Here is a 22692-nt window from a genome sequence, read left to right as displayed (position 1 = left end):
GATTTAAATGTCACTTGCGATTTAACAGTAACATTTTATCGTCATGTTTTATTTTTTAACAAGGAAATCAACTTTCTACCACGTTTTTCTAATAAATAATTTAATAACATTTTGAAATACATAGGTATGTACACGTGTGGCGTGTACCGTGTACCTACAGTAAGAAAAAATTCTACTTACTACTTTACATATTGTAATAGATTTATATTACCTATGTATTAAAGATGACGTAGAAAATAACAGTTTTATTAAAATTATTAGCATTTTTTTTTAACTACATAACTTACTTGAATAAAAATTCTTACTCGCATTAGTTTGATTTTACATATGATTTCTCAGCATGTATTATTTTTAAAGCATGTTTTAAGTCTATTTTTATTTTTAATACCTCGTAGATGAAAGACTAGAACCTGTTACAGTGAAATAATGCAGGTCAATATAGACGCTGATCAGACTGACGTTGCAGAAAATTGGCATCAGGAATGCTTGCATACGTACGTGTCCTTATACAGATGTAATGCATGATTATTTTCCATCGTATTTTAACGGAAACGTAAGAACGTGTCTTGCTATTTCAGCCAGTCTCGGTACAAAAAGTACTGAGGTTGACTGAAGTAGCATGACAAATACGAACGTTGCCGAGAAAATACGATGGAAAACAATTATGCACTTTATCTGCGGTCTAAGCACGGTCGCATTTGATCGCCTGTCACCATGCCTATCACGTTCTAACAAGTATGTAAGTGCGAAAGTGACAGGCATAGTGACACTTAATTAAAATGCAACCATTCTGCCAGCGCTGTACTTCTCTAACATCAAGTCTATAAGTACAGTCTATTCGTGAGTAATCTCGGAGTGTTTCGCCTAAATCACGTTTGTTAATATAAGACCGGAGATAATTTATCACGTCCCGGATTGCGTCGGCGCGATGAGCAGGCCCAGGGCTAATGTTAACAGGATTACGCTCGGTGATGACACGTCGCTTGAGCTCTTCACTGGAACAAAACAGATGTGTGAATATGAAAACCTTTCTTGCTGTTGTTACTTGAGAGTCCGCAGCAAACTTGGCCGAATTTCACCTTACTATACTATAGTTTTATTTTCATTTTAAAACAACCATTTAGTACCATTTGGCATTGAAACTCTAAGTCCATGGGGTCTCATCGCGCACAAGTTTTATGCAGAAAACGCTGCGTATTCGTACCAACACTGGGCCCGTTATTATTATATATCGGTACCAATAACGCTCTGAATCAAAACAATTAAATGATGGATTTCAAAATTGGCTTCTAAATAGCAAGCAACAATAGCGATACATTAAGGCACTAGGAGCTCAACCCGCGTAGCCAACATGCCAATCGTTAACCCTCCCTCGAACGAACCGAACAAACGGAAGAGTGAGAGAGAGAGACGACTACGCTACGATACGGAGCGTTAACGATTGGTTTGTTGGCTACGCGGGCAGGTGCTTCTACGAACGCAACTCGTTGAGCACTGAGATGGCCGTGCATGCCCGAGATCGTGTATATCATTGTTATTGAATTGTTATTTTTAGTTAGTTTTATCAAAAAAAGTAATCAATAACTTCGATCAACACTCAAATGTTTGAAAACACTATTCATGTTAATAGCTTTTAAACAAACATATTTAAGAATTTTTAAATGAGCATTGTAGTCCTTTGTTCGTTTTTTCTATCAAGCTAAAATTGTTCAATCAAGTTTCGAATCGATGAAGTTACTAGATTGCTATTCATATTTTTGGCAACGGTATAATTATCTAAAAAAGCGCTAAGATTTTTAAAAAACTCTGCTATTTGAACCCACACCTTAAGAGTATTATTATCTATATCAGTATATCAGTGGCTAAAGACAGCAGGCCCGTAATAGCGTCGATACAGTTTTGCGAAGTTGTCGCAGCTGGGCTCCATTTCCGTCAACCCGCGTTAGTCGTCCGGAGCGAAATTACTTTCTCGCAAAGTGCCGAACAAGGCGCTTAAAATCTTTAACTAAATTATCGGAGAAATTTCTTCCAAGGCATGGAACAAATCATGTTAAAAACAATTGATATCGTGATTGTCAAATAATTTGACAAAGAAAAATGTTTCGAAAATTTTACCGCTTTCTCTACTTTCAAATTATATTTCAAGCAAATATGAGATAACGAGTTTAGGTAATGTAGGACGATCAGTCGCCTATGTGTGGCCTGTCAGTTAACAGAATGAGCTGTTACATTAATTTAAACTATACACATAGGCCGGTAAATTTAAAGTCAAAGGATAATCTGGCAAAGAAACAGTTTTAAAAGATTTTACCTTTACCGCGTTCTCTTCTAATTTTATTTCAAGCAAATTAGAGTTGGACCAAACTAACTGCATGGCATTTCAAATGACGAAGTGTGGCAATGTTATCATTGACGTTCAATTTCTATGAAAATATGAATCCTCATAACTCAGCCGGGCGGGCAGCGTGGCGTCAAACAGCAAGGGATAACAGGAAGCTCACATAGGTTTGCATTTGTTCGAAGCAAGGCTCGGAAACCGGTTAAATTTCCAAACCGTTATCATGTACTTGGCGTAAAACGTTTTAATTTCGGTTTCGTTTGTAAAACCATTATATTTAAACCAGTTTTTAGAAGAACATTTAACGCAAGTAAAGAATTTACTTTACTTTTACTTATAAATTTCTTGTTCGATTAACCGGTTTAGAATAAAAAAACCGGTTTCTTCCTATGTGGGTGTCTTTATTTACACGGTACACCACCAGGCCGGACGGCCATCTCGTCGCTCGTCAAATAAACTGCTTAATTTAGGTTACAATAAAGTTCTTAAGATGTTCGCGTTCTTATGAAAGTTTAGAGTAAAACCAAAATATACCGGTATTTACCGCTACTTTTAAAACCAGTTCCAAGCCTTGGTATGAAACCACATGCCAATGCCATGCATGCAGGTCTAGCACTAAAGGCAACAGATCGTGTGCTTGCAACATTAGAGAGTATTTAAATTAGAATATTAATATTAGTATCAAACAATCACTGCGCCCGAGATTGTAAAAAGTGGAGACATGACGCCGTTGGAAGTTTACGGCAGGTAGATAAAACAGAGCGTGCAACAGGCGAAAGAGATGTCCTGTTTCCACATTATACAAACTCGTTTGCAACGATTGACACAACTATAGTTATGGACATTAAAACAAGTCTCACCGAGCAACATTGCCTCTTTGCTGTCCGCCAGCTGGTTTCCAACAACAGCCTCGCTGCCTTCTTTCCAGGCGGGTGCGACCCGCGCCGTGCACCGCACCTGCATTGTTTTCCCCAACGGCACCCGCAAACCCAGCGCCGATGACATCAGCCCGTGCGCGTGCAGCGTCGGCGGGTACTTCACTAGGAGATCCTGGTCTGTTACCTTAACAGAGAAATGAAACAAATTTTGAAGACATAACGTTAATTTTTGGTCCTCTTAGCCGGATTATGAGTATGAATGGGGGTTGGTGGTGTCTTAAGTGCTTATTCTAGCTGACGGCATTAAAACATAGTTCTTTGTTTCGGAGATTCATTTTGGCTGGATAATAGCATCAATAAATAATGCTTTGGTCCTTCGATCCGGATGGATACTAAACTTGGTATTTAACAGTCAGGGCCAGTAAATGTCAAACAGTTTATATGTACCAATTCTATCATAATACTTTTCAGATGACAAATGGGGACCTAAAAACATATCGATAAAAAGATATGATCAGTTAGGTTAATACCTTCAATCCATCGATGTCCCAACTAAGCACGGCTGCAGGATATGACCTCCCCGACGTACAATTTAGAAATAATGAATCCCCTCTTCTGTTCTCCCGTTCATTTCCAGTTATTCTTGGACCCTCCCTTGGTAAATCTAGAAGGACAAATTTATAATATTAAACAGGTACAGTCGCCATCAGATATATCGAAGCGGCCAAGGTGCGCAAAAATATCTGAACACGCTTCTATTGTCAATGTTGTTAGTGTAGTAATATAAAAACTACAAAAAATATAATTTTTTCAGGGTGCCTCCAGAGTATATTTTTTTGTTTTGTTTTTTTTCGCCTTAACTGAATAAATAGTGTGGAGTATCGTTGCATGGGTCTTTCAAAACGAACACGGATCTTCAACAACAGTTTTACTTACATCTTACTGCCCAAATGGAAGGAGATATATTTAATAAGATTGACTATCAGAAAACTTTCAAATTGTGTTTGTATGTGAAATAAATAATGATTTAGATTAAAAAAACACTTACAAATAACTTCTAATTTTCCTTCTCCAGCAGCTGAGGAAAAGCTTGGTGCTTCTGCAGACACCTCGCACCGGTACAGCCCCGAGGTCTTCAGCATCACTTGGTGCAGGATCACTTTGTGGTCATCTGACTTAGATACCTAAGGAAACAAGAACAGCTTTGATACCCAAAGGTACGGAGATACCATAGGGCCTGGGGGCCTACCGTGAAAAACGAAATTCGCAAATTGCGGGGCTCTTTCTCCTTTACAAGATGTAATTAGAGTGACAGAGAAAAATGCCCGCAATTGACGAACTTCGATTTTCGCGGTTATAGCCGTAATCATTTTGTAATGCAGATTCATTTACAGCGAGCTGCAAAATTGCATGGATACATTATGAATGGAATTGGTTAAAACCCCAATAAAAAACACCAATCAAAACTTAAATATTGCATGGAAATGATGACGTGATTTTTTGTCGCAATTTTCGTTTATTTAGAGGTGAGCTGCCTTCGCGCAGACTCAAGAGATAGTGGAGCATGTATGAGTTGTTGGCAACTTGACAATGCCAGCAAACAGAGATTATTATTTGTAGCAATGTATAAGAAAGAAATCGCTATCGCTAAAAGGTCAACATTTAATCATACCTATAATTATTACTTATCTTATGCCTTATGCCTCTTGAGTTGTATTGTGAAGTAGTATTATTGTGTTTTCTTACAATAGACCGTGATGATTTAATTAATAAAAATGTGTATTGTGTAAAATTAATTTAAAAAAAAACAGCCCTTGACATTTATTTCAATTTCAACCTAATAATAATCTGTATCGAAATAAATACCGAATAAGTACCTACCTATTAGTTACAAAGCAACAATATCAAATTGCAATAATAAAATAACCGCATTGCCCGTCTAAGAATTCTATATAGAAATCATTTTAGAAAATAATCTTATTCAGAATAATTCAGCAGTGACGGGACGGGAATGACAGTGCCTGAATAGTCGGTCCCGATCTATTGTCCAGGTTTCGGCTTATTTATTTTTTGAACAAAATTGAATTTACGAAGCGACTCTTACAGGGACAATACCCTATTCCATTAGAGAATTATGTTTTTTGCTGTAACCTCTTGATATAACTCTCGATAGTCTGGATATTGTTGAGGCTTTTCAGATATTATACCTAATTAGATTTAGAATGAGTTTCGTAATAAAGTAATAGGATTTGCTGTGTAGTGCTTTATCAATATCATGTTTGCCTCTGAAATTGAAAGTACCATAAATCTCGACAGTTGGTAAATAATTGTTAGAGGAACAATTCCATTGTATTATTTCTACTTTATTTGTTGGATCATTCTAAGTTTAATTAAGTAAGTATAAATCGTGTCATTCACGACGACGCGTGCCTTAACCCGGAATGTCATGTTGTTAAAGGTTAGATTTGACAAATCTGCGCGTCACCGTGGATGACACGAACTTTAAGCAAGTAAATATTCTTTATTGCACCAATGATACCATACATGTAAAATTACAAAGAACAGGTAGTTTAATTTTTCAATAAAATGTTGCAGACCAAAATATTACCCCATACTTTTCTTTATGGAATACACGAATATATAGTTAATTATAAGTTTCATTATATAACAGTTATAAATAATACAATGAACTTGACTTGTATTATTGCCACGGCCAAAAGACCAAATGACATCAACATCAACAGCACTTCATTTCAGCAGAACTTGGATTTCCCATAGAAATAAATTTCGTTTAATTATTCAAGGTCTTCAAGGACGGAATAAGGCAGCTCTTTATTAAGTCACCATTACAGATATATATATATATATAATATATATATATATATATATATATATATATATATATATATATATATATGTAATGGTGAATGAATATATAGGGATAAGTTCGCCTTTGTTGTATTTAATTTACTCTGTAACTGTGTTTTTCGTGTTTTTATTTCTATGTACAATAAAGTATATACATACATACATACATTTATATATATTCATTAAAAATCCTATATTTAATCAAAATCAAGCATTAATAAAATAATGACAAATTCATATCCGCAACGCAGGCTTCGTCAGGAGGGTACAACCATAAATCAGCAACAGGCGTCGTCGTTGCACATACATTACATAAATGCATGTGTAAGTTAAAATTATCACTTACGTCTACTTTGATCCCCTCTATCTTATAGGCGTGCTTGGGCGGGTCGAACTTGGGCATGTAGCGGTAGAACTCCTCGTTGTCGCGGTACCACTTGACGGAGTACAGCGCGTCGTCGCCCAGGTCGTAGTCGCAGTCCAGCTGCGCCGGCTGCCCGCGCACGCGGTATGCCGGCACCGACACGCGCACCATCCGGAGCGGTAACGATTCTGCAACAAAGTTTTTTTTTTGCAGGCACATACAGACAGACTAAGGAAATAGTGACGGGACACCGCAAACTCACTAACTGACTTTTGAATAGAATAGAATAGAATATCATTTATTTCAGTATAAGTACACAGTTATACAATACATACAGAGAAAAAAAAGAAAAAAAGACTTATAACTAACTGTACACTGTATATAATTATACTGAAATGGTGAACACTCAGCATAATGCCAGGTCCTACTGAAGTAGTACGCTGACGCTGGTCTTCCGTGGACACCTGTAGGGAGCGTAGTTGCGCGCAGCTACCAACTACAGTAAGGTTACTAAGATAACTATAATGATTACGACAGTAAACAACGAAGCGGCAATAAAGCAGTTGACCTCAAATGTCAGCATGACTAGCATGGTCTAGAAAATACATTATATATAATACAACTAAAATAATATAAATACTTAGTTACAGTACCTAAGATTTGTAATGACTTCACTCAATCACTCTGGCAATACTTTTTGCTTAGAGAGAAGATAACTTTGTACTTTTACTTTAAAAGACTGCAAAGAAGTTAGTTGCTTAAAAGGTGGTGGTAGGTTGTTCCAGCATTTTGTGGCGGTGTACTTAAAACTGCCACGAAATGCTGCAATTTTGTGTTTGTGACACATGAGAAGAGTAGATAATATGTCGCGCTGCAAAAACCGGCGCTTCTCATGCAAGTAACGAGGTGCTTGAGACTTCACAATCCCGAACAGTAGGCAAAAATATAAAATTTGTTGTTTTGCTAAATATAAAATTATTAGGTTTCGTCATGGTTAGAAATAGGTAGCGTAAATTAATATTTTATACAATCGTGATATAATACAGAGCTTTTCAGTGGAGTACCGTGTACGAGATTGAAAAGCTTGATTATATAACTATTTTATACAATAATTTTTCTACGTGTCATCTAAAATAATGATTTTTTTACTATAAAACCTAAATAATAAATGAAAATTGGTAAGTATCTCAGTAAACAAAAATGTAGTACAAAAGACATAAACGCACGACTATTTAGTCCCGCCCCGCACTCGTTTAGTCTTTTCTATGGGAGCGCAGCGGCACTTGATTGATATTTTTTTTTATAGATGACTACAGCGTATCTAAATGAATATTAGTACGGTCAAATTAACTCAAATTTCACTAAAGTCAGGAACTAATTCTAAGGACTAATAAAATCACTACGGATTGTTTTGTATGGGCTAAAAATCGAACTTTATACAATCGTTACTAAATTCACCCCCCCGGAAAGGGGTGAAATCGGCTGAAAATAATGTAATGGTTGTAACTAAGAAGAGAAAAAAGGTGTACTCGGTGCAATTTGGCGTACGTTTTACAACACTTATATCTAAATTCGCACGTGTTATTTATGTTAATTTAAGCTACGGAACAGGTAAAAAAAAACAACATACAAAAAAATCTATTTTGGCCATTGCGGGTCTGGGGAAAGTAATGTACTCGGTGCAAATTGAGTAAATAATTAGAAAAAATATCTAAATCCAATGTCAAATTCGCACCAGGGTGCGACACCCGGAAAGTAGTTTTTCATGTTTTACTGTCGTTGTACTTCGGGGGAAATTTTAATACTACTGGAAATTGATGCAATCATATTCATTTGATTTTATTTACATTCGCACCCCATAAAAAATTGGCATTTTTATACGGAACATGCAGTTTTGTAATCAAGTACCAAAAACGTAGAGCAATAAATACACAGAAGCGACAAGCGCGTGATTAGTGGCAAGAGAAGGAACGCGCGTAGATGCACCGACGAAGCACGGCTCTTGAGGCACGAGTAGTGGCATGTACCTACTGCAAAAATAGTATGATTTTTTTTTCTTTTATACTACGTCGGTGGCAAACAAGCATACGGCCCGCCTGATGGTAAGCAGTATCCGTAGCCTATGTACGCCTGCAACTCCAGAGGAGTTACATGCGCGTTGCCGACCCTAACCCCCTCCCGCCCCTCGTTGAGCTCTGGCAACCTTACTCACCGGCAGGAACACAACACTATGAGTAGGGTCTAGTGTTATTTGGCTGCGATTTTCTGTAAGGTGGAGGTACTTCCCCAGTTGGGCTCTGCTCTAGATCTGGAATGACATCCGCTGTGCTGTGCCCTACCACACAGAGCGAGATGACATTCACAATGCCCATACCTCTCGTAAAAGGTTTCTGAGTATGCAGACAGACAGTCAACAAATTAAATACAGGTACGCTCAATGTTTGTTAAATTCGAAAAATCGCATTTTTCCATATACTTACGAAAACGTTAGACTACTTAGTTCACTCAATGATTGTTTAAAACAATAGTTCCGTTTTAATGCCAGAAGAAAGATTTGTGCTCCTTGCCCGTCAAAAGTGTCAAACAAACTGTCTCGGAACAATCGCTGCGCGTAGGGTTTGAGATCCGGATATCCGAAATATCCGGATATCCGTCAACTATAAGATCCGGATCTAGCGGGTCATAAGATCCGGATATTACGGATCCGTTAAATATGGTTATTGACCTATAACCGAAACAATTTTCTAATGAAATTTATGAATAATTTTGTCATTTAAATATAGTATTTTCATATATTTAAGCAATTCAAATACTAACAGCACATCAATTTTGATAAGTACATCATGTCACGCAGTAACTTTATACAATGAATGCGAATGTTGCTTAATGCAAACATTAGATCATTGGATATCCTGATGACTTGGGGCTATAGGCTCAAAACAAAAGCGACCTGGAGGCCAAGGCTAGGATAGTAGAGTAGGAAGGAGAGAAAATTGGTCTGATAATCAACCACTAGAATATCTCCAAATGAATAGGGCTAAGATGGTCGGCTCTTTATCATTTGTCATGAAGGGCATAGTGACAAGTGATAAAAATAGAACCATGCTGCCACCGCAGATCGAAAAGAAAAGACCTACCTAAAGTAATCGGGAAGAGGAGATAGATGTTCGAATCCAAAATGCCCTAAGATGCTCAGCAGCGCTTCACCGAGTTCTAGTATCCAAGCTGATCAGTAGATCCATGTTTCAAGTCTATAAGACAATAATTAGATTTTGATGAATGGCATCGGTAAGACACTTGGACTCTGAATCAGAAAAAAAAGAACAAGTTCTTAGTTAAGAAGACGAAATTCTGGCGGAATATTCTGGGACCTATCAGAGATGAAGATAGAGAAGATGAAAGCGTAGGAAAAATAGGGAGCTAGAGTAGCTAGTTGCGGCACCCAATATAATTAACGAGATTATACCCGCACGACTTCGCAGACTTGGTCACTTGGAGTGGACGGGAGAGAATCGGGCTGTGAGAAGATAGGAGCGATGTAGCCCTAAAACGCCCTCGGAGTATCCAACTAGCGTGGAGTGGTGCAGAATAGAGCAGAGTGACGTTGTACTTGTGTCAAAGGCCAAGATTCTTTTTGGGTCACTGATTTAATTTAATTTATTTATTTAAGAAACAAACAGTCTTTTATAGTTATATATAGCACAGGAACTTTTCTTAAAACTAGACTTACAGTTTCCTTAATGAAAATATTTTAACATAATGCTTATTAAGTAGTTTCTACATAGTAAAACAGAGCTATTTGTGCGCGCAAAAACAAAAAACAAACAAAAGAAAAGAAAAATTATGAGAATAAAAACATAAGAGCATTATAACAACCTTATGGTATTGTTTACAAACTGAAATCTCAAGGATTTATTATCTATTAATAAAGAAATTATAAAAAGCAGTAACATCTAATACTGAGATTATTTCTTTATAGCGCCAATCTAAACATTTGGGTTATGAATTATTACACTGCATAGATAGTGTTTTAAATGTATTAAGTTTCTCACAGAAAATATCAAGGCTTAGAAATTTTTCGTTGTACAACCTGCACGCCCTTCTAACAAAACTATTTCTTGCGTAAGCAGTCCGACTACGGGGGATGTAAAAGAGGGGTTTTTTCCTGCAAGTACGTTCACAACGTCGAGGGACTCTGAAGGAAAGTGAATGTAGTAAAAACGGAGCATCAATAATATTATTAATAATTTTGATCCAGTGAAGTAAGTAAGTATTGCTTTCATAGTTAGTATTTCATGACGAATGAACACGAGGTGAGGCATTGGATGTATTTCCAATTATGCACCAGCTAATCCAGATATAAACCCTCCTTATTAAGTACGGTTTTAGAGATAACATTATGTTAGCTATTATAATAATCAAGTAATCATTTAAAATTGGTTGAGATAATATCATTGTATTAAAACATAGTTAAAAACGTTCTTTCTGTGTTATCTAAATCCGTTTATTCGGATATTTATTTTGGTGGATATTCGAATAATTAGAATATCACAATATTCTAATTGCAAACCCTACATATAGTAGTGACACCCAGTAGTGACACAAATAGGTAATGTAAATACTGCGAGGAGGATCTTGTTTAGGAAATAATCGGACAGACAGACGGACATGACGAATCTATAAGGGTTCCGTTTTTTGCCATTTGGCTACGGAACCCTAAAAACAGAGCGATCGAGTATATTCCTTCAACAGGATGCTCTCTTACAGCATATAAAAAGGGCTTAACAGACCCACATTGGGACCAATTTACCTGAATAGCGACCCACAAATGCTAGATTCTTGCAACTAGGCTTGGCGAAAGAAAAATGATGGATCAGCGTACACCTCTTTGTAGAAAACCCTTCCTGATGCTAGTCTCAGCTGCAAGGAGCTATTGTCTTGCAAGTGCAAATAACGCTGTACAGGGTGTGGGTGAGTAAAACACGGATTTAAATACACTATGCTTTGCGCATGCGAAGGTGCATGCTCTGGGATAAAATAACACGTAAAAAAAAAAATTGTTTAATTAGTGTGTAACTTTAATTAGCTAGATCCGGAGTAAATTACAACAAAACGATCTCAGTATTCTTAATTTTGATAATAATACTTTTATCGAAAATATTACTTTACTATAAATATCGTTCAGCAAGTTACCTTTACTTAAACATCATTTGCCTTGCAAATTGTATTGAAACAGCCATCCGACTCTTGGTGGTGTCATCCGGTATGAAACAAAAATAGTGTAATTTACTTGTTTATAAACCGATTTTCAAAATTTTAATGGAATTTAATAGCTTACTAATGTAGCATTCATATCTTGATACAATGTTTTCCTGTAAAGTTACTAGTAAAGTTGATGAAAACAAAAAACGGATTTTTTTTCGGGAAAATTTAAATAAAACTTAAAATTTCTCGCAAACTATGGTACTTACAAGGTCAAATGTATAAACAATATTGTAGCGCATTTAATTTTGCTTTTTATGACACCCCACACAAGCTTACATGTGATATACTTTCTGTGGTATACGCAATATTCTGAACACGGCACCGGCCATTTTGATGACGTCATAACTGGTGACTTAACCACGTTAGAAACTGTCTCCCGATGGTTTTTTTTTGTCAAAATAACATGCTTAACAACATACTAAAATATGGTGCTGGTTTCATCAAAGGCACCTTTTGGGCCCTATATGACCCTAAGGGAAGCGCCTTCATACCTACTCGTATATCATTTTTTTATACAATCAAACACATTTGAATAAGTAGTCGATAAAGCGGTCAAACACCGATAGATTATTAATATGTTGTAACATGACATCACTATTTTTGATCTCACATAGACAATTTACGCACAAACTTGCATTTCATTTTTGGTCGCACTTTTGAAGTTTGACAGTCGTTCTTGATATCCTATTTCTATGTATCCGATCCGAAAATTTGTCGGATATTGCAAACCCTAGCTGCGCGCTGCGCTATCTCCCCGCCCCGCGCGCCCCGCGCCGCGTGCGGCAACCACCTTCGCTTGCAGTTCGTTGCGATTAATTCTATTTACTTTTTGAGAAACTTCCGGTAAAAAAAATCTATTTTTTATTTAGTGCAAATGTAGTGTCTTTAGATAAGTACCGTTTTTAAAATTTTCACGTCTCTCTTAATTTCCCCCGAAGCACAATGTACAAAATAATTAAAAATACATGTTCCATAATTTGCCCAGGCGTGCAAAGTTAACTGAATGTTTATAATGCTTTAAAAAGCTTAACTTGAGATTGCACCAACCGACTGACTTATCCTCGAGCCGCAATCGAAAAAAAAATTTTTTTTAGGGTATCATACATTGCACATCTTTTTAATTAAGATGTACTATGCACCAATGTGTTCTCTATACACTACTTAGCTTGAACCCAATAGCTTTTAATTTACTCCAAAATTACGGCACTTTATAGTTTATACCTAAAATTTAACGGTCTTCCGTACATAATAGAAACGGTGCAACTCGGGGGAAATAATCTAGTTGCGCCATCTAACGAATCCAAAAAAAGCACGACTACACGACTTACTTCCATACTTTTTGTTAACTTGACTATACTATATTGTAGTTGAGTTGGGTTGGGAGCCAATACATAAAAAATACGCAATTATAGTTTGGTATACGAAATCTTAATGCAACCATTACAGTCAACGAGAAAAAAGGTATTATTACTATTTACGAAGGCAAAATAATCATAATACACAATACTAGACTTCCACTTCGAAAATTCAATTAGTTTAATTATTTTTACGCAAACGAAACCACGGGAATAAACATCTAATGTAAAATTATAGTATCATATCAACGCTGTCCAAAAGTGGGTTTTAACGAAATTACGTGTCTTGTGCCTTCGCGTTTCTTCAATAATGTACGCAGATTCCCTGGCATTGGTTTTCTTCCTCAAAAATCTAGTGGTAATATATAAAAAACTGCAATAAAATATTCCTGAAACTGAAATTATTCATGATAGAACTAATAACACTAAGTTTTGAACCCAACGTCCGTAATTAAAAACAAATCCCATCCTTGACGGAGCGCTGTGTGCAAATTTAATCTACACTATCTACGTTTATTTCCCCAGAGTGTCTACAAACTGGACTGTGTAACAATTATTTAAGACAAGCACATAGTACAGAGTGAAACCTTGTTAAACCTTACTTCAGCTTAATCTGTAAAGTTTTCACTAAAGTTAACGACGGACTAAACTTTAAAGCAGTATCAGGCTACTCGTCTTAGGGCCACTCCACATTTCCACAATACGGTCTCACGAACGTCAGCGTCTAGTCAACTCTATAGCTCAACTGCGAAGCGACGCCATTTTCCATAGCGCTGACTAGACGCCGACGCTCAAAAGACCAAGGGCTCGGAACCGGTTTTTTTTAAATACCGGTTTATTTCGAATTCCTCCGAACTTTTATAAGAACGCGAACGTTTTAAGAACAATATTGTAACCTAAGAAAAAACGGTTTATTCAACGAGCAATGCAACGGCCTGGTGGTGTGCCACGTACATAGACACCGACATAAAGAGACACTGATTTTTATTTTTCCGAACCAGTTAATTTGACAAGAACTGTAGGGCTAAGATGGTCGGCTCTTTATCATTTGTCACCATACCCGTCCCGTTCTAACAAGTATGTAAGTGCGAAAGTGACGGGCATAGTGACAAGTGATAAAAATGGAACCATGATGCCGCCGCTGTACTCAAAAAACCGGTTTAAACATAACGGTTTTTCGAGTGAAAAAGAAACTAAAAGGTTTTGCGCCAAGTAAATGATAACGGTACTACAACTAGGAACCCTTATAGTTTCGCCATGTCCGTCTGTCTGTCTGTCTGTCCGAGACTTTGCTCCGTGGTCGTTAGTGAGTGCTAGAAAGCTGAAATTTGGCATGGATATATAAATCAACAAAGCCGACAAAGTCGTACAATAAAATCTAAAAATTTAATTTTTTTAGTGTACCTCCCCTACACGTAAATTGGGGGTGATTTTTTTTTTTGCTTCAACCCTACAGTGTGGGGTATCGTTGGAAAGGTCTTTCAAAACTAAGGGGTCTTCAACAAAAAAATTTTTATAAAGTGAATATATTCGTAGATAATCGCTCCGAAAGAAAAAAAAATGTGTCTCCCCCCCTCTAACTTTTGAACCACAGGTCCAAAAAATATGAAAAAAATCGTGGAAGTAGTAGCTTAAGAAAGACATTAAATGAATACTATAGCGGACATGATCAGTTTAGTTGTTTTTGAGTTATCGCAAAAAGTTTCCCCTTCATAGTAAAAAGACTTACTTTAATTAGGTACTGATTATGCAAATTTGCCTAATTGTTTAACTCGCGTTAAAGGTACCGTTTCATCCCTTGGTTAACAATTTACTATACTTTAAGCTCCAGTTTAGCTTATTGTGACGGAAGAGTAACTATGGAACCCTGCACTGAGCGTGGCCCGACATGCTCTTGGCCGGTTTTTTCATATTATTTTTATACTTTAAACAGTAAAACCCGTTTTGCCGCATAGGTACGACCTTGTAGAATAAGCTAGCGCAATAGCAAATCACTACGCGCGAAGTATGGCGGTGAGCGGGTTTTCGGGTAGCAAGCAAGCGCCGATTTTTTAAATTTTATTGTTTAACGATACTTCATCTTAAGTAGTTAATAATAATTGTGGTGGGTTCTTAAATCTCTTAGTATTTATAGCATAGGTTACGAACGAAGAAGTACAGAGAGAATAGAATTATTATAACTCTCTACATATATTTTACATTAAATACGCTAATAGCATTTTCTTGAAAGCTTTTTGCAACGAGTTTCCAATTACTTTAATAGTACCTAAGATATTTTATACAAGAAACCTTTCTGCATTATCCGTTTCATATTTGATTTTATTAGCATTATGTTATACGTAAATCATTTTTCGACTTTTTAGAAGTTAAGGACGTTAATTTAATTAGAAATGTAACATTTTAGTATTATTACTAAAAACATATTCGTACAATTATTATTTTTTAAATAAACCCAAGAAAAGCAATGTAAAGGAACTGTCATAGAGACAAATGTATAATAAATCAGTCGTATTCATAAATATGTATACATTTATTCTCCTTAATCCATTGCAATTAGGTGAAAAAACGTACACATATCTATGAACTCGACTGTACTACGGGTACTAGGCGGCGTACTATCTATTCATACTTATATAGATAAATACATTTTTGTTTTATTTTATTTATTCAGGGAATTACAGCACAGTACTAAACTTAATTACAAAAGTATAGTTAAACCAGTAAGGTTTGTCTCGTTACTCCATCCACAGTAGATTTTATACAACAATAAAATATAACAACATACATAAAAAACATCCATGATTCAGGATCAAATATCTGCGTTCGTCAGACAAATAAATGGCATTACCGGGTTTCGAACCCGGGACCATCCTTCATAGACGCAGTGACCAAATAGGCTAGAGCGGTCGTCGAATATTTGGAATTAGGTAATTTGCACGTTATAAAACAGTTATGAATAAAAAATAAGTATAATCGACAACTTGGTAAGGCATCATTCTAGCTAAAACTATAATATTTAGCAAAAAAATTACCATAACAGACCCGTTATGATTCTATTATATACTATCTGTTATTTAAATTTGTCGAAGTGTATACGCTACATAATACCACCATAAATTGCACATCAGTTTTCTAGGAAAATTCGCTGCTTTTCACGTTCCGCCATTGCAAGTTATAAAATATCGTTCTACAACCACGGTCCCCAGACATCTAGCGCAGATTTCCTATTTTCGTTCTACGACAACAGCTGGATTAAAATATTGGAGTGGGAATTCCACTGGACGGTTTCCGACGCAGGTTTATTTAATATTTCATTACTGTGCAAGAGTGGATTTTCAGGAAAAACTGCTTGGGAACTAAAGCAGTTTCTACTTGGGAACTCTGCAGATCCACTTAAACCCCTCTCGCACGTGCAAACTCTCTGGGGGCCTACCGCGAAAATAAAAATTTCGTCAATTGCGGGCATTTTTCTCTGTCACTCTAATTACCTCTTAGTAAGGGTAAAAGAGAAAGATCTCCGTAATTGGCGAATTTCGATTTTCGCGGTAGGCCCCCTGGTATTGCAGATGTCCATGGGCGACAGTAATCGTTTGCCTCCTAGGCATAAGAAAAGATTTTTTTCGTTTGTTAATTCAAATTGTAAGAGTTCTCGTAGACGAACCTGATTAGTTTGATCACTATTGGCTATCAAAATAAAAATGTTATTGTAATTCAAACACAAATAAATAAACAAACATAAGTATTTTTCCTTAAAGTCTTAAATTAGTTACTACGAGTACTAACTTAACCTAAATAACACACTACACTAGAAATTCACTCCGCGACCCCCCCGACGCAAAAGTACCCATGACGCTCGCCGCGTTTCCACGTTGAACGGCTATGGATAACCTTTGCATCAGGAAGGGTAATTGGCTATCTGAATAAGACCGTTCTTTAACCTCACTACTGCCGTAAGACTGTTTATTTTACCTTTTTGTCCATAATCTAGCGTACAAATGACATCTCACCTCTCTAGCGATAAATTTGTAATGTATATGTCCTTATCCTTCTGTGCACACATACATATTTAGAGCTATACGGCCCAATTCGAAGAATGAGATACGATACCGATAAGTTCTGATTTAGATAAGTTCTCATTTAGATATCGTTTATATGTCGTATAATTGATAGAAGCACCTCGATTCCGGCAACCAATGTCACTTTGACGTTAGAAATATTTTAGGTACATCTTATTGGGATCACAGCGAAATCGGAATAAACGTCAATTTTTATGTCGTTTAGTTATCGATCTTTTAAAGTTCTTTCCAAGATCTTAAACGACCGATATTCTAGATCTAATATATATATATAAATAAAATACCAGTACACTCCTTTAAAAAAAAAACGCATTTAACTGCTTACTTCCGTAACTATAACCTGGTAAATAAGCTTTGTCAGTAATAGTTAATATATACCCAACATTTTTTCGGATCTTAATAATATCACATGATTATTTGTTATCACTCCTCAGCCTCCGCTTTGATTGAAATTGGTTTAAAGTCATTCTCAAACGGCCATTCGTAATGTTTCTTTTATGGAGAACACTCACAGGAAAAAAGTCAAACGTTAGAAATGTTGTACACAAAACGAAAGGTAATAAAAAAATGTTAATAATTACAAGTTGAGCAGTGTATACGTGTGAACATATTGCCTAATGATACGACTTTGATTGCATTTCGCAACCAGTGTGAGCGATCGCCTAGGTCGTGTCAAAACAAGATCAAAACCTTAACAATTTGTAAAATCATAATCGGCCCCCTGGAAGTATAAATATAAACAAGCCAAGTCTTGCGTAATGAAAGCGTTGAATATTTCACTTAACATTGACGCTAAAATAACAAGCCTTGAGTTTAATTCACCAACACGCTTTCTAGTTCGTGACTCGTCTGAATAAAGGATTATTTACGCTTTGATTTGTGGCTCACATTTAACATTTTCATGTTAAAAATATTCAGAACATTATCTCAAGAAAGGTCATGAATAAATAACGTAATTAGATAATATATTCTCTATTTTAACAACTTACTCTGATCGCTGATTTTAGAACAGATAAATAACTAAATAGGTAGAACTAGGGATGAATGCACTTCGAATAGCAAAACTTCACAGGTCTCTGACTACTTACTTGATAAAATAAGATCATATATTTAGTTATATTAATAAATGTTTCATTAGATTATACATATTTTCGTCATATAAAATACCATCATATATTTCACTAATACAATGCCGATACCGGTTTAGCCTATGGTTGGTCCTGGTGCATACGTAAACGATTAGGTAGGTAGGTACCAACGCGTTTGAATAATATTACCTAATTTTTTACGCTTAAATGACCTCGTATCTACAATAATTATCAGTTTTACCAATGTGTTACCAGATTTGTCAGAGTTCCCAGTAATGAATTACCAGGAAGAATTAACTAAAAACCGAAGTAACTTACAAGATATTTTTTAAAGCTATCTATGTAATATGATATTGATAATTTAAATTTCTAATCGTATTTATCTAATCTAATCAGGGCCGGATTTAGGGGAGGGCAACCGGGGCTACTGCCCCGGGCCTCCACAAAAGAGGGGCCCCCCACAATAGAGAATTCGGTAAATTTACCATTTTATTTGGAAAAAATTTAGGGGGCCTCCACTCCTTTATTGCCCGAGGCCTCCAGACCTCTAAATCCGGCATTGAATCTAATCCGCTAAGAGGCCTATAAAAAGGTCCATTCCATTGTTTATTGAATATTTTTATTGACATATTAGAATTGCATTTGACTTGGCAATGATTAATAGGGTCAAGACGGAAACAGGGATTCAGCTTGAACACTGGCTCAGTCCCACAAATATCGCCTCTCTCGTGTTGAAATTAGTTTGAGTGAGTAATCCACTGTACCCTGCTTTTTCCTGCCGAACCACTGTTCCCTCTTTAACCCTACCTCACTTAATTTTCAAAAAGAAATTATCATTTTGTTTACATTTTACAAGCGTAAGCTCCTATCTTCAAAACCTGCAAATTTCTAAGGCTCGGAAATTAGTGTGACGTGCAAACTGGCTCAGATTCGCCCGGGACGCCTTGACATGTTCCCAGTAACTTCGTTATTGCCGACAAAGCTACAGGAAACATAGGTACCGAGTAAACAACACCTCTTCACTGTGATTGGGCCTTATGTCTTTGCAATACGGTGTATGAGTTGTTAATTAACAATGTAAACGATGTTACGAAACACAAACAAAACCGCTAAGGCCCCGTAGGTTTGCGTTCTTCCTCACTTTCACTGAGCGTAAGCCTGAGCGAGATGGATGTGCATGTTCCAGACCGCGGATATCCTGTTTGAATTTAATTTTTTGTGCTTTAATAATAAAAAAGTAATCGTTGAATTTCCTCAAGCTTATTATTAATATAAGTCCATTTTTAGAAATAACTTTAATATATTTTACTTAATGCACAATTTATTATAACTATTTAAAACGCAATTAATTTATTCTATCCAGCGAAAGTCAAAAACTCAGGGTTTAAATCGAGAGAAATGCCTCAATATTGCTAATTAATTATTTTGCAACGGTATTGTAATCTAAAAAAGCGCTACGACTTTTCAAAAACTCCGATTTCTGAGCCTATGACTCAACAAGTTATTACCGTTATTATTTGAATGTATGTCCCTTTATAAGTTAGCATCAACGTTTCAGCGCTAATGTGTGGCGTCCCTATACTTCACGTAAAATGATCTACACAATTAAGTACTGCTTTAATTTGGCGCCCAACGTGGGACTAACTACTAGTTTATGCATACTACATATCGCGTAAAATGATGGTCCCTATTACAGTACTATATTTGACACCAATGTATTTCTGTCTGTCTGTGGAATTGTAGCTCTATAACGGATGAACCGATATCGATGTTGTGATATATATGTACGTATTAGGGTCGTTAACTTTTGTTGTTTTGTCTACAGAAGGGTCTTTTTCTAAAATGTGATTGACCCTTAAATGAAAAGACACCTATTACAGACATATTTAAACCTCCAGGCAACTATTTTAACAACAAATTTTTAAAAAATTAACCAAAACAACAACATGTTTTCTTCAAAACATTGATTACCTTGTATCAGTAAGCTGAGAACTGCAAAGATGAACATCCTCAAAAAGTCTTAGAAAACGTCTCATCACATCACACTTAAGTGAAAACACTGTCATCACAAGAACATTCGTCGATGTTTTCGTCACGAAATTTGACGGGAAAATTGTCTGACAGACGTCCGTTTGCAGTGGAGACTGACTCGGTACTGAGGTGTACGCTTTTTAGTTGATGCCAGCTGGTATGCGATGACATTTTTAGCATTATGCTGAAACCAAAACTGTTTGCCGAATCACTAGACATAAATTTACAAATGTATTGCATTTTGTACTTTTCTTGCTATTTTTCTCTTATCTGTCTATTTTCATACCATTTGGTTTATGTCTTACGAATAATAGGTAAAAATCATAGCCAAAAATCGCAACGGTAATTGATTACTATCAGTCGATTTGTCTGCTTGTTTGCCTCATATATAATAAAGAAAACATACCTTACAGAATACTGAATTAAACTTTCACAATTTTTATACATTATTAAATTAACGAAAACACTTTAAAATCCTTTCCACGGATCGCAATTTCTATAGCAGGAAAGTGCAGGAAGCCATCGAAATCAAAAAATATTGCAGTTATAATCGGGACGTGGGTATTAAGATCCATCCACATCGAGCTGATCTAATTGATTGATTATTTACAGGGCCCGTACATTTCATGCCGTTAAAAGAAAAAAGACGTCACGCTACATAGACTATGATTCCAATTAGTATTTTCGTAATAATTCATCATTTGTCAACCTCTTTAGTTAACTGATATAGATACTTGGCAATCAGTACAGTACAGAAATGTCTAACTGACTTTCATCTTATTTTCACCCTACTATATAGTAGATTATTATCTGCCGCATGTCGCTTTGCGATCCGCAGTAATTAGTACGACAAGTTTTCGCTAGTTCTCGATTGCCAAGGAGAGCGCGAATCAGGTACAACTTACAAAATCGATTGCACTAAACACTGCAGACAAGGAGCGCAGACCGCGTGAAGTGATAAAATTGTGACGTTGACTGAGGAGTTCATTTCCTCGGTTAACTTTGCGGTGTGAAGTTTGCAACTTTGCCCAATTAACCCGAATGATTTAATTTCGAGTATCAGTATTCAGTGTCGAGAGGAAGTGGTAAGCGAAGTTTGAATATCTTTGCACCTTGTTATGATTTATGAGTTACAATCTAATTTCTTGGTACCAAAATATGAATGAATACTTGAGAACATTTTTAGTCCAATAAGAGTGACTCATGGAAAGGCTCTCATGTTAATCTACGTTACCTATGTTACATTATAATACTTATAATAGACATGTGTGTCTGTTCAGAGGCTTTTCATTCGCAGTATCAACCATTAACTTTTTACTTAGTGGGATTAAAAATGTGTCAGGTCGTTTCATCCTCGAATTTGGCCACCCTATTCTCGTATCTGTCCTCACTTCAGCTTTACAAAGAGATTGAATCCTACGGTTTTCGTCGTTTTAAATTCTCTTAAATTCTCTGTCACCAAAAACATATTCGTTAAGTAAATGTTCACTAGACTTAGATCGGCCGGGATATAAACCGTGATTACCTTTTATATTGTTTTTCAGCTCCCGATATTTCGACGCAGTTACATGCATCTTGTTCACGGGTAACTGGAGATAGCGCATGGGTGTCAAAGTAGTGAACAAGATGCATGTAACTGCGTCGAAATATCGGGAGCTGAAAAACAATATAAAAGGTAATCACGGTTTATATCACGGCCGATCTAAGTCTAGTGAAACTAACCGTGAATCATTCAAAATAAGTTAAGTAAATGTTGTCAAGACCAAACCATAAGGCTCGCATTGACAAAAAGTTATCAGATCTCATATAAAGCCAATCTTCTAATTCTACAAGCCCCAACTTCACGAACTCCACACCTTAGTCAAAATATATGGCTTGGGCCGTTTAGATTTTTTTTGTGGTTTGTGTACTAATACTAGCTTACATACCAAATTTCAGCTTTCTAGGACATCAGGAACTACCCTAAGAGTTTAGATGATCATCAGTGAATGAGTCAGTGAGTGAGTGAGTCAGTGACGAAATCGGGGTTTTTTAGACATCAATAAAATCTTAAGTATAAAAGCTACGCAATTGAAACTTTTTTAAGTTTAATAGGTCCACTTTTGACATCATATCCCGAGAATTTTGTTTATCTGGGATAATGCAAACCCAAATTATAAGGGTAAAAAAACGACGAAGCGCTTCGAGAAAACGTAGGTAGTGCCCTTTCGCTTCGCTTGGTTTGTCTTAGCGGGGGCAGCTTTACGCCCCGAGATACAATACAATACAAATATTCTTTATTACTCACTAATATGAAAATAACACAATGACATACAAATTAAGCACACAACATAGACTATGGTACACAACGGGCGGTCTTATCGTTAAAGAGCGATCTCTTCCGGACAGCCTTAGTGAAGGCCTACACTATACCTAAGCGATGTCGCTAA

General features: G+C 36.3%; 1 protein-coding gene across 2 annotated transcripts; it reads right to left on the bottom strand.

The window, feature by feature from the left end:
* Positions 1-262: 262 nt before the first annotated feature.
* LOC133520136 (uncharacterized) lies at positions 263-21090 on the bottom strand. Of its 2 annotated transcripts, XM_061854478.1 has the most exons (6): positions 20204-21088; positions 6431-6636; positions 4265-4400; positions 3747-3880; positions 3199-3400; positions 263-995 (listed from the first exon to the last, which is right to left on the bottom strand). In XM_061854478.1, the coding sequence occupies exons 1-6, from the start codon at positions 20238-20240 to the stop codon at positions 904-906; spliced, it is 807 nt and encodes a 268-aa protein (XP_061710462.1). In that variant the 5' UTR covers positions 20241-21088; the 3' UTR covers positions 263-903. The 2 variants fall into 2 exon arrangements, with proteins under 2 accessions (XP_061710462.1, XP_061710461.1); XM_061854477.1 differs by having other exon boundaries at positions 860-3400; positions 20204-21090.
* Positions 21091-22692: the final 1602 nt, after the last annotated feature.

The sequence above is a fragment of the Cydia pomonella genome, chromosome 7, assembly GCF_033807575.1.
Source record: "Cydia pomonella isolate Wapato2018A chromosome 7, ilCydPomo1, whole genome shotgun sequence".
Lineage (NCBI taxonomy): Eukaryota > Metazoa > Arthropoda > Insecta > Lepidoptera > Tortricidae > Cydia > Cydia pomonella.
Note: the sequence above shows the minus strand (reverse complement) of the source record. Positions and strands in the feature narration are given on the sequence as shown.

Bases quoted from the DNA above. Each gene is read 5' to 3' on its own strand.
- LOC133520136 (XM_061854477.1), bottom strand. From the start codon at position 20,240: ATGTTCATCTTTGCAGTTCTCAGCTTACTGATACAAG. The intron at 6,637-20,203 runs GTAATCAATGTT...ACTTTGTTGCAG, and splicing joins TCTCAGCTTACTGATACAAG to AATCGTTACCGCTCCGGATG. The intron at 3,401-3,746 runs GTATTAACCTAA...TTCTCTGTTAAG, and splicing joins GGGACATCGATGGATTGAAG to GTAACAGACCAGGATCTCCT.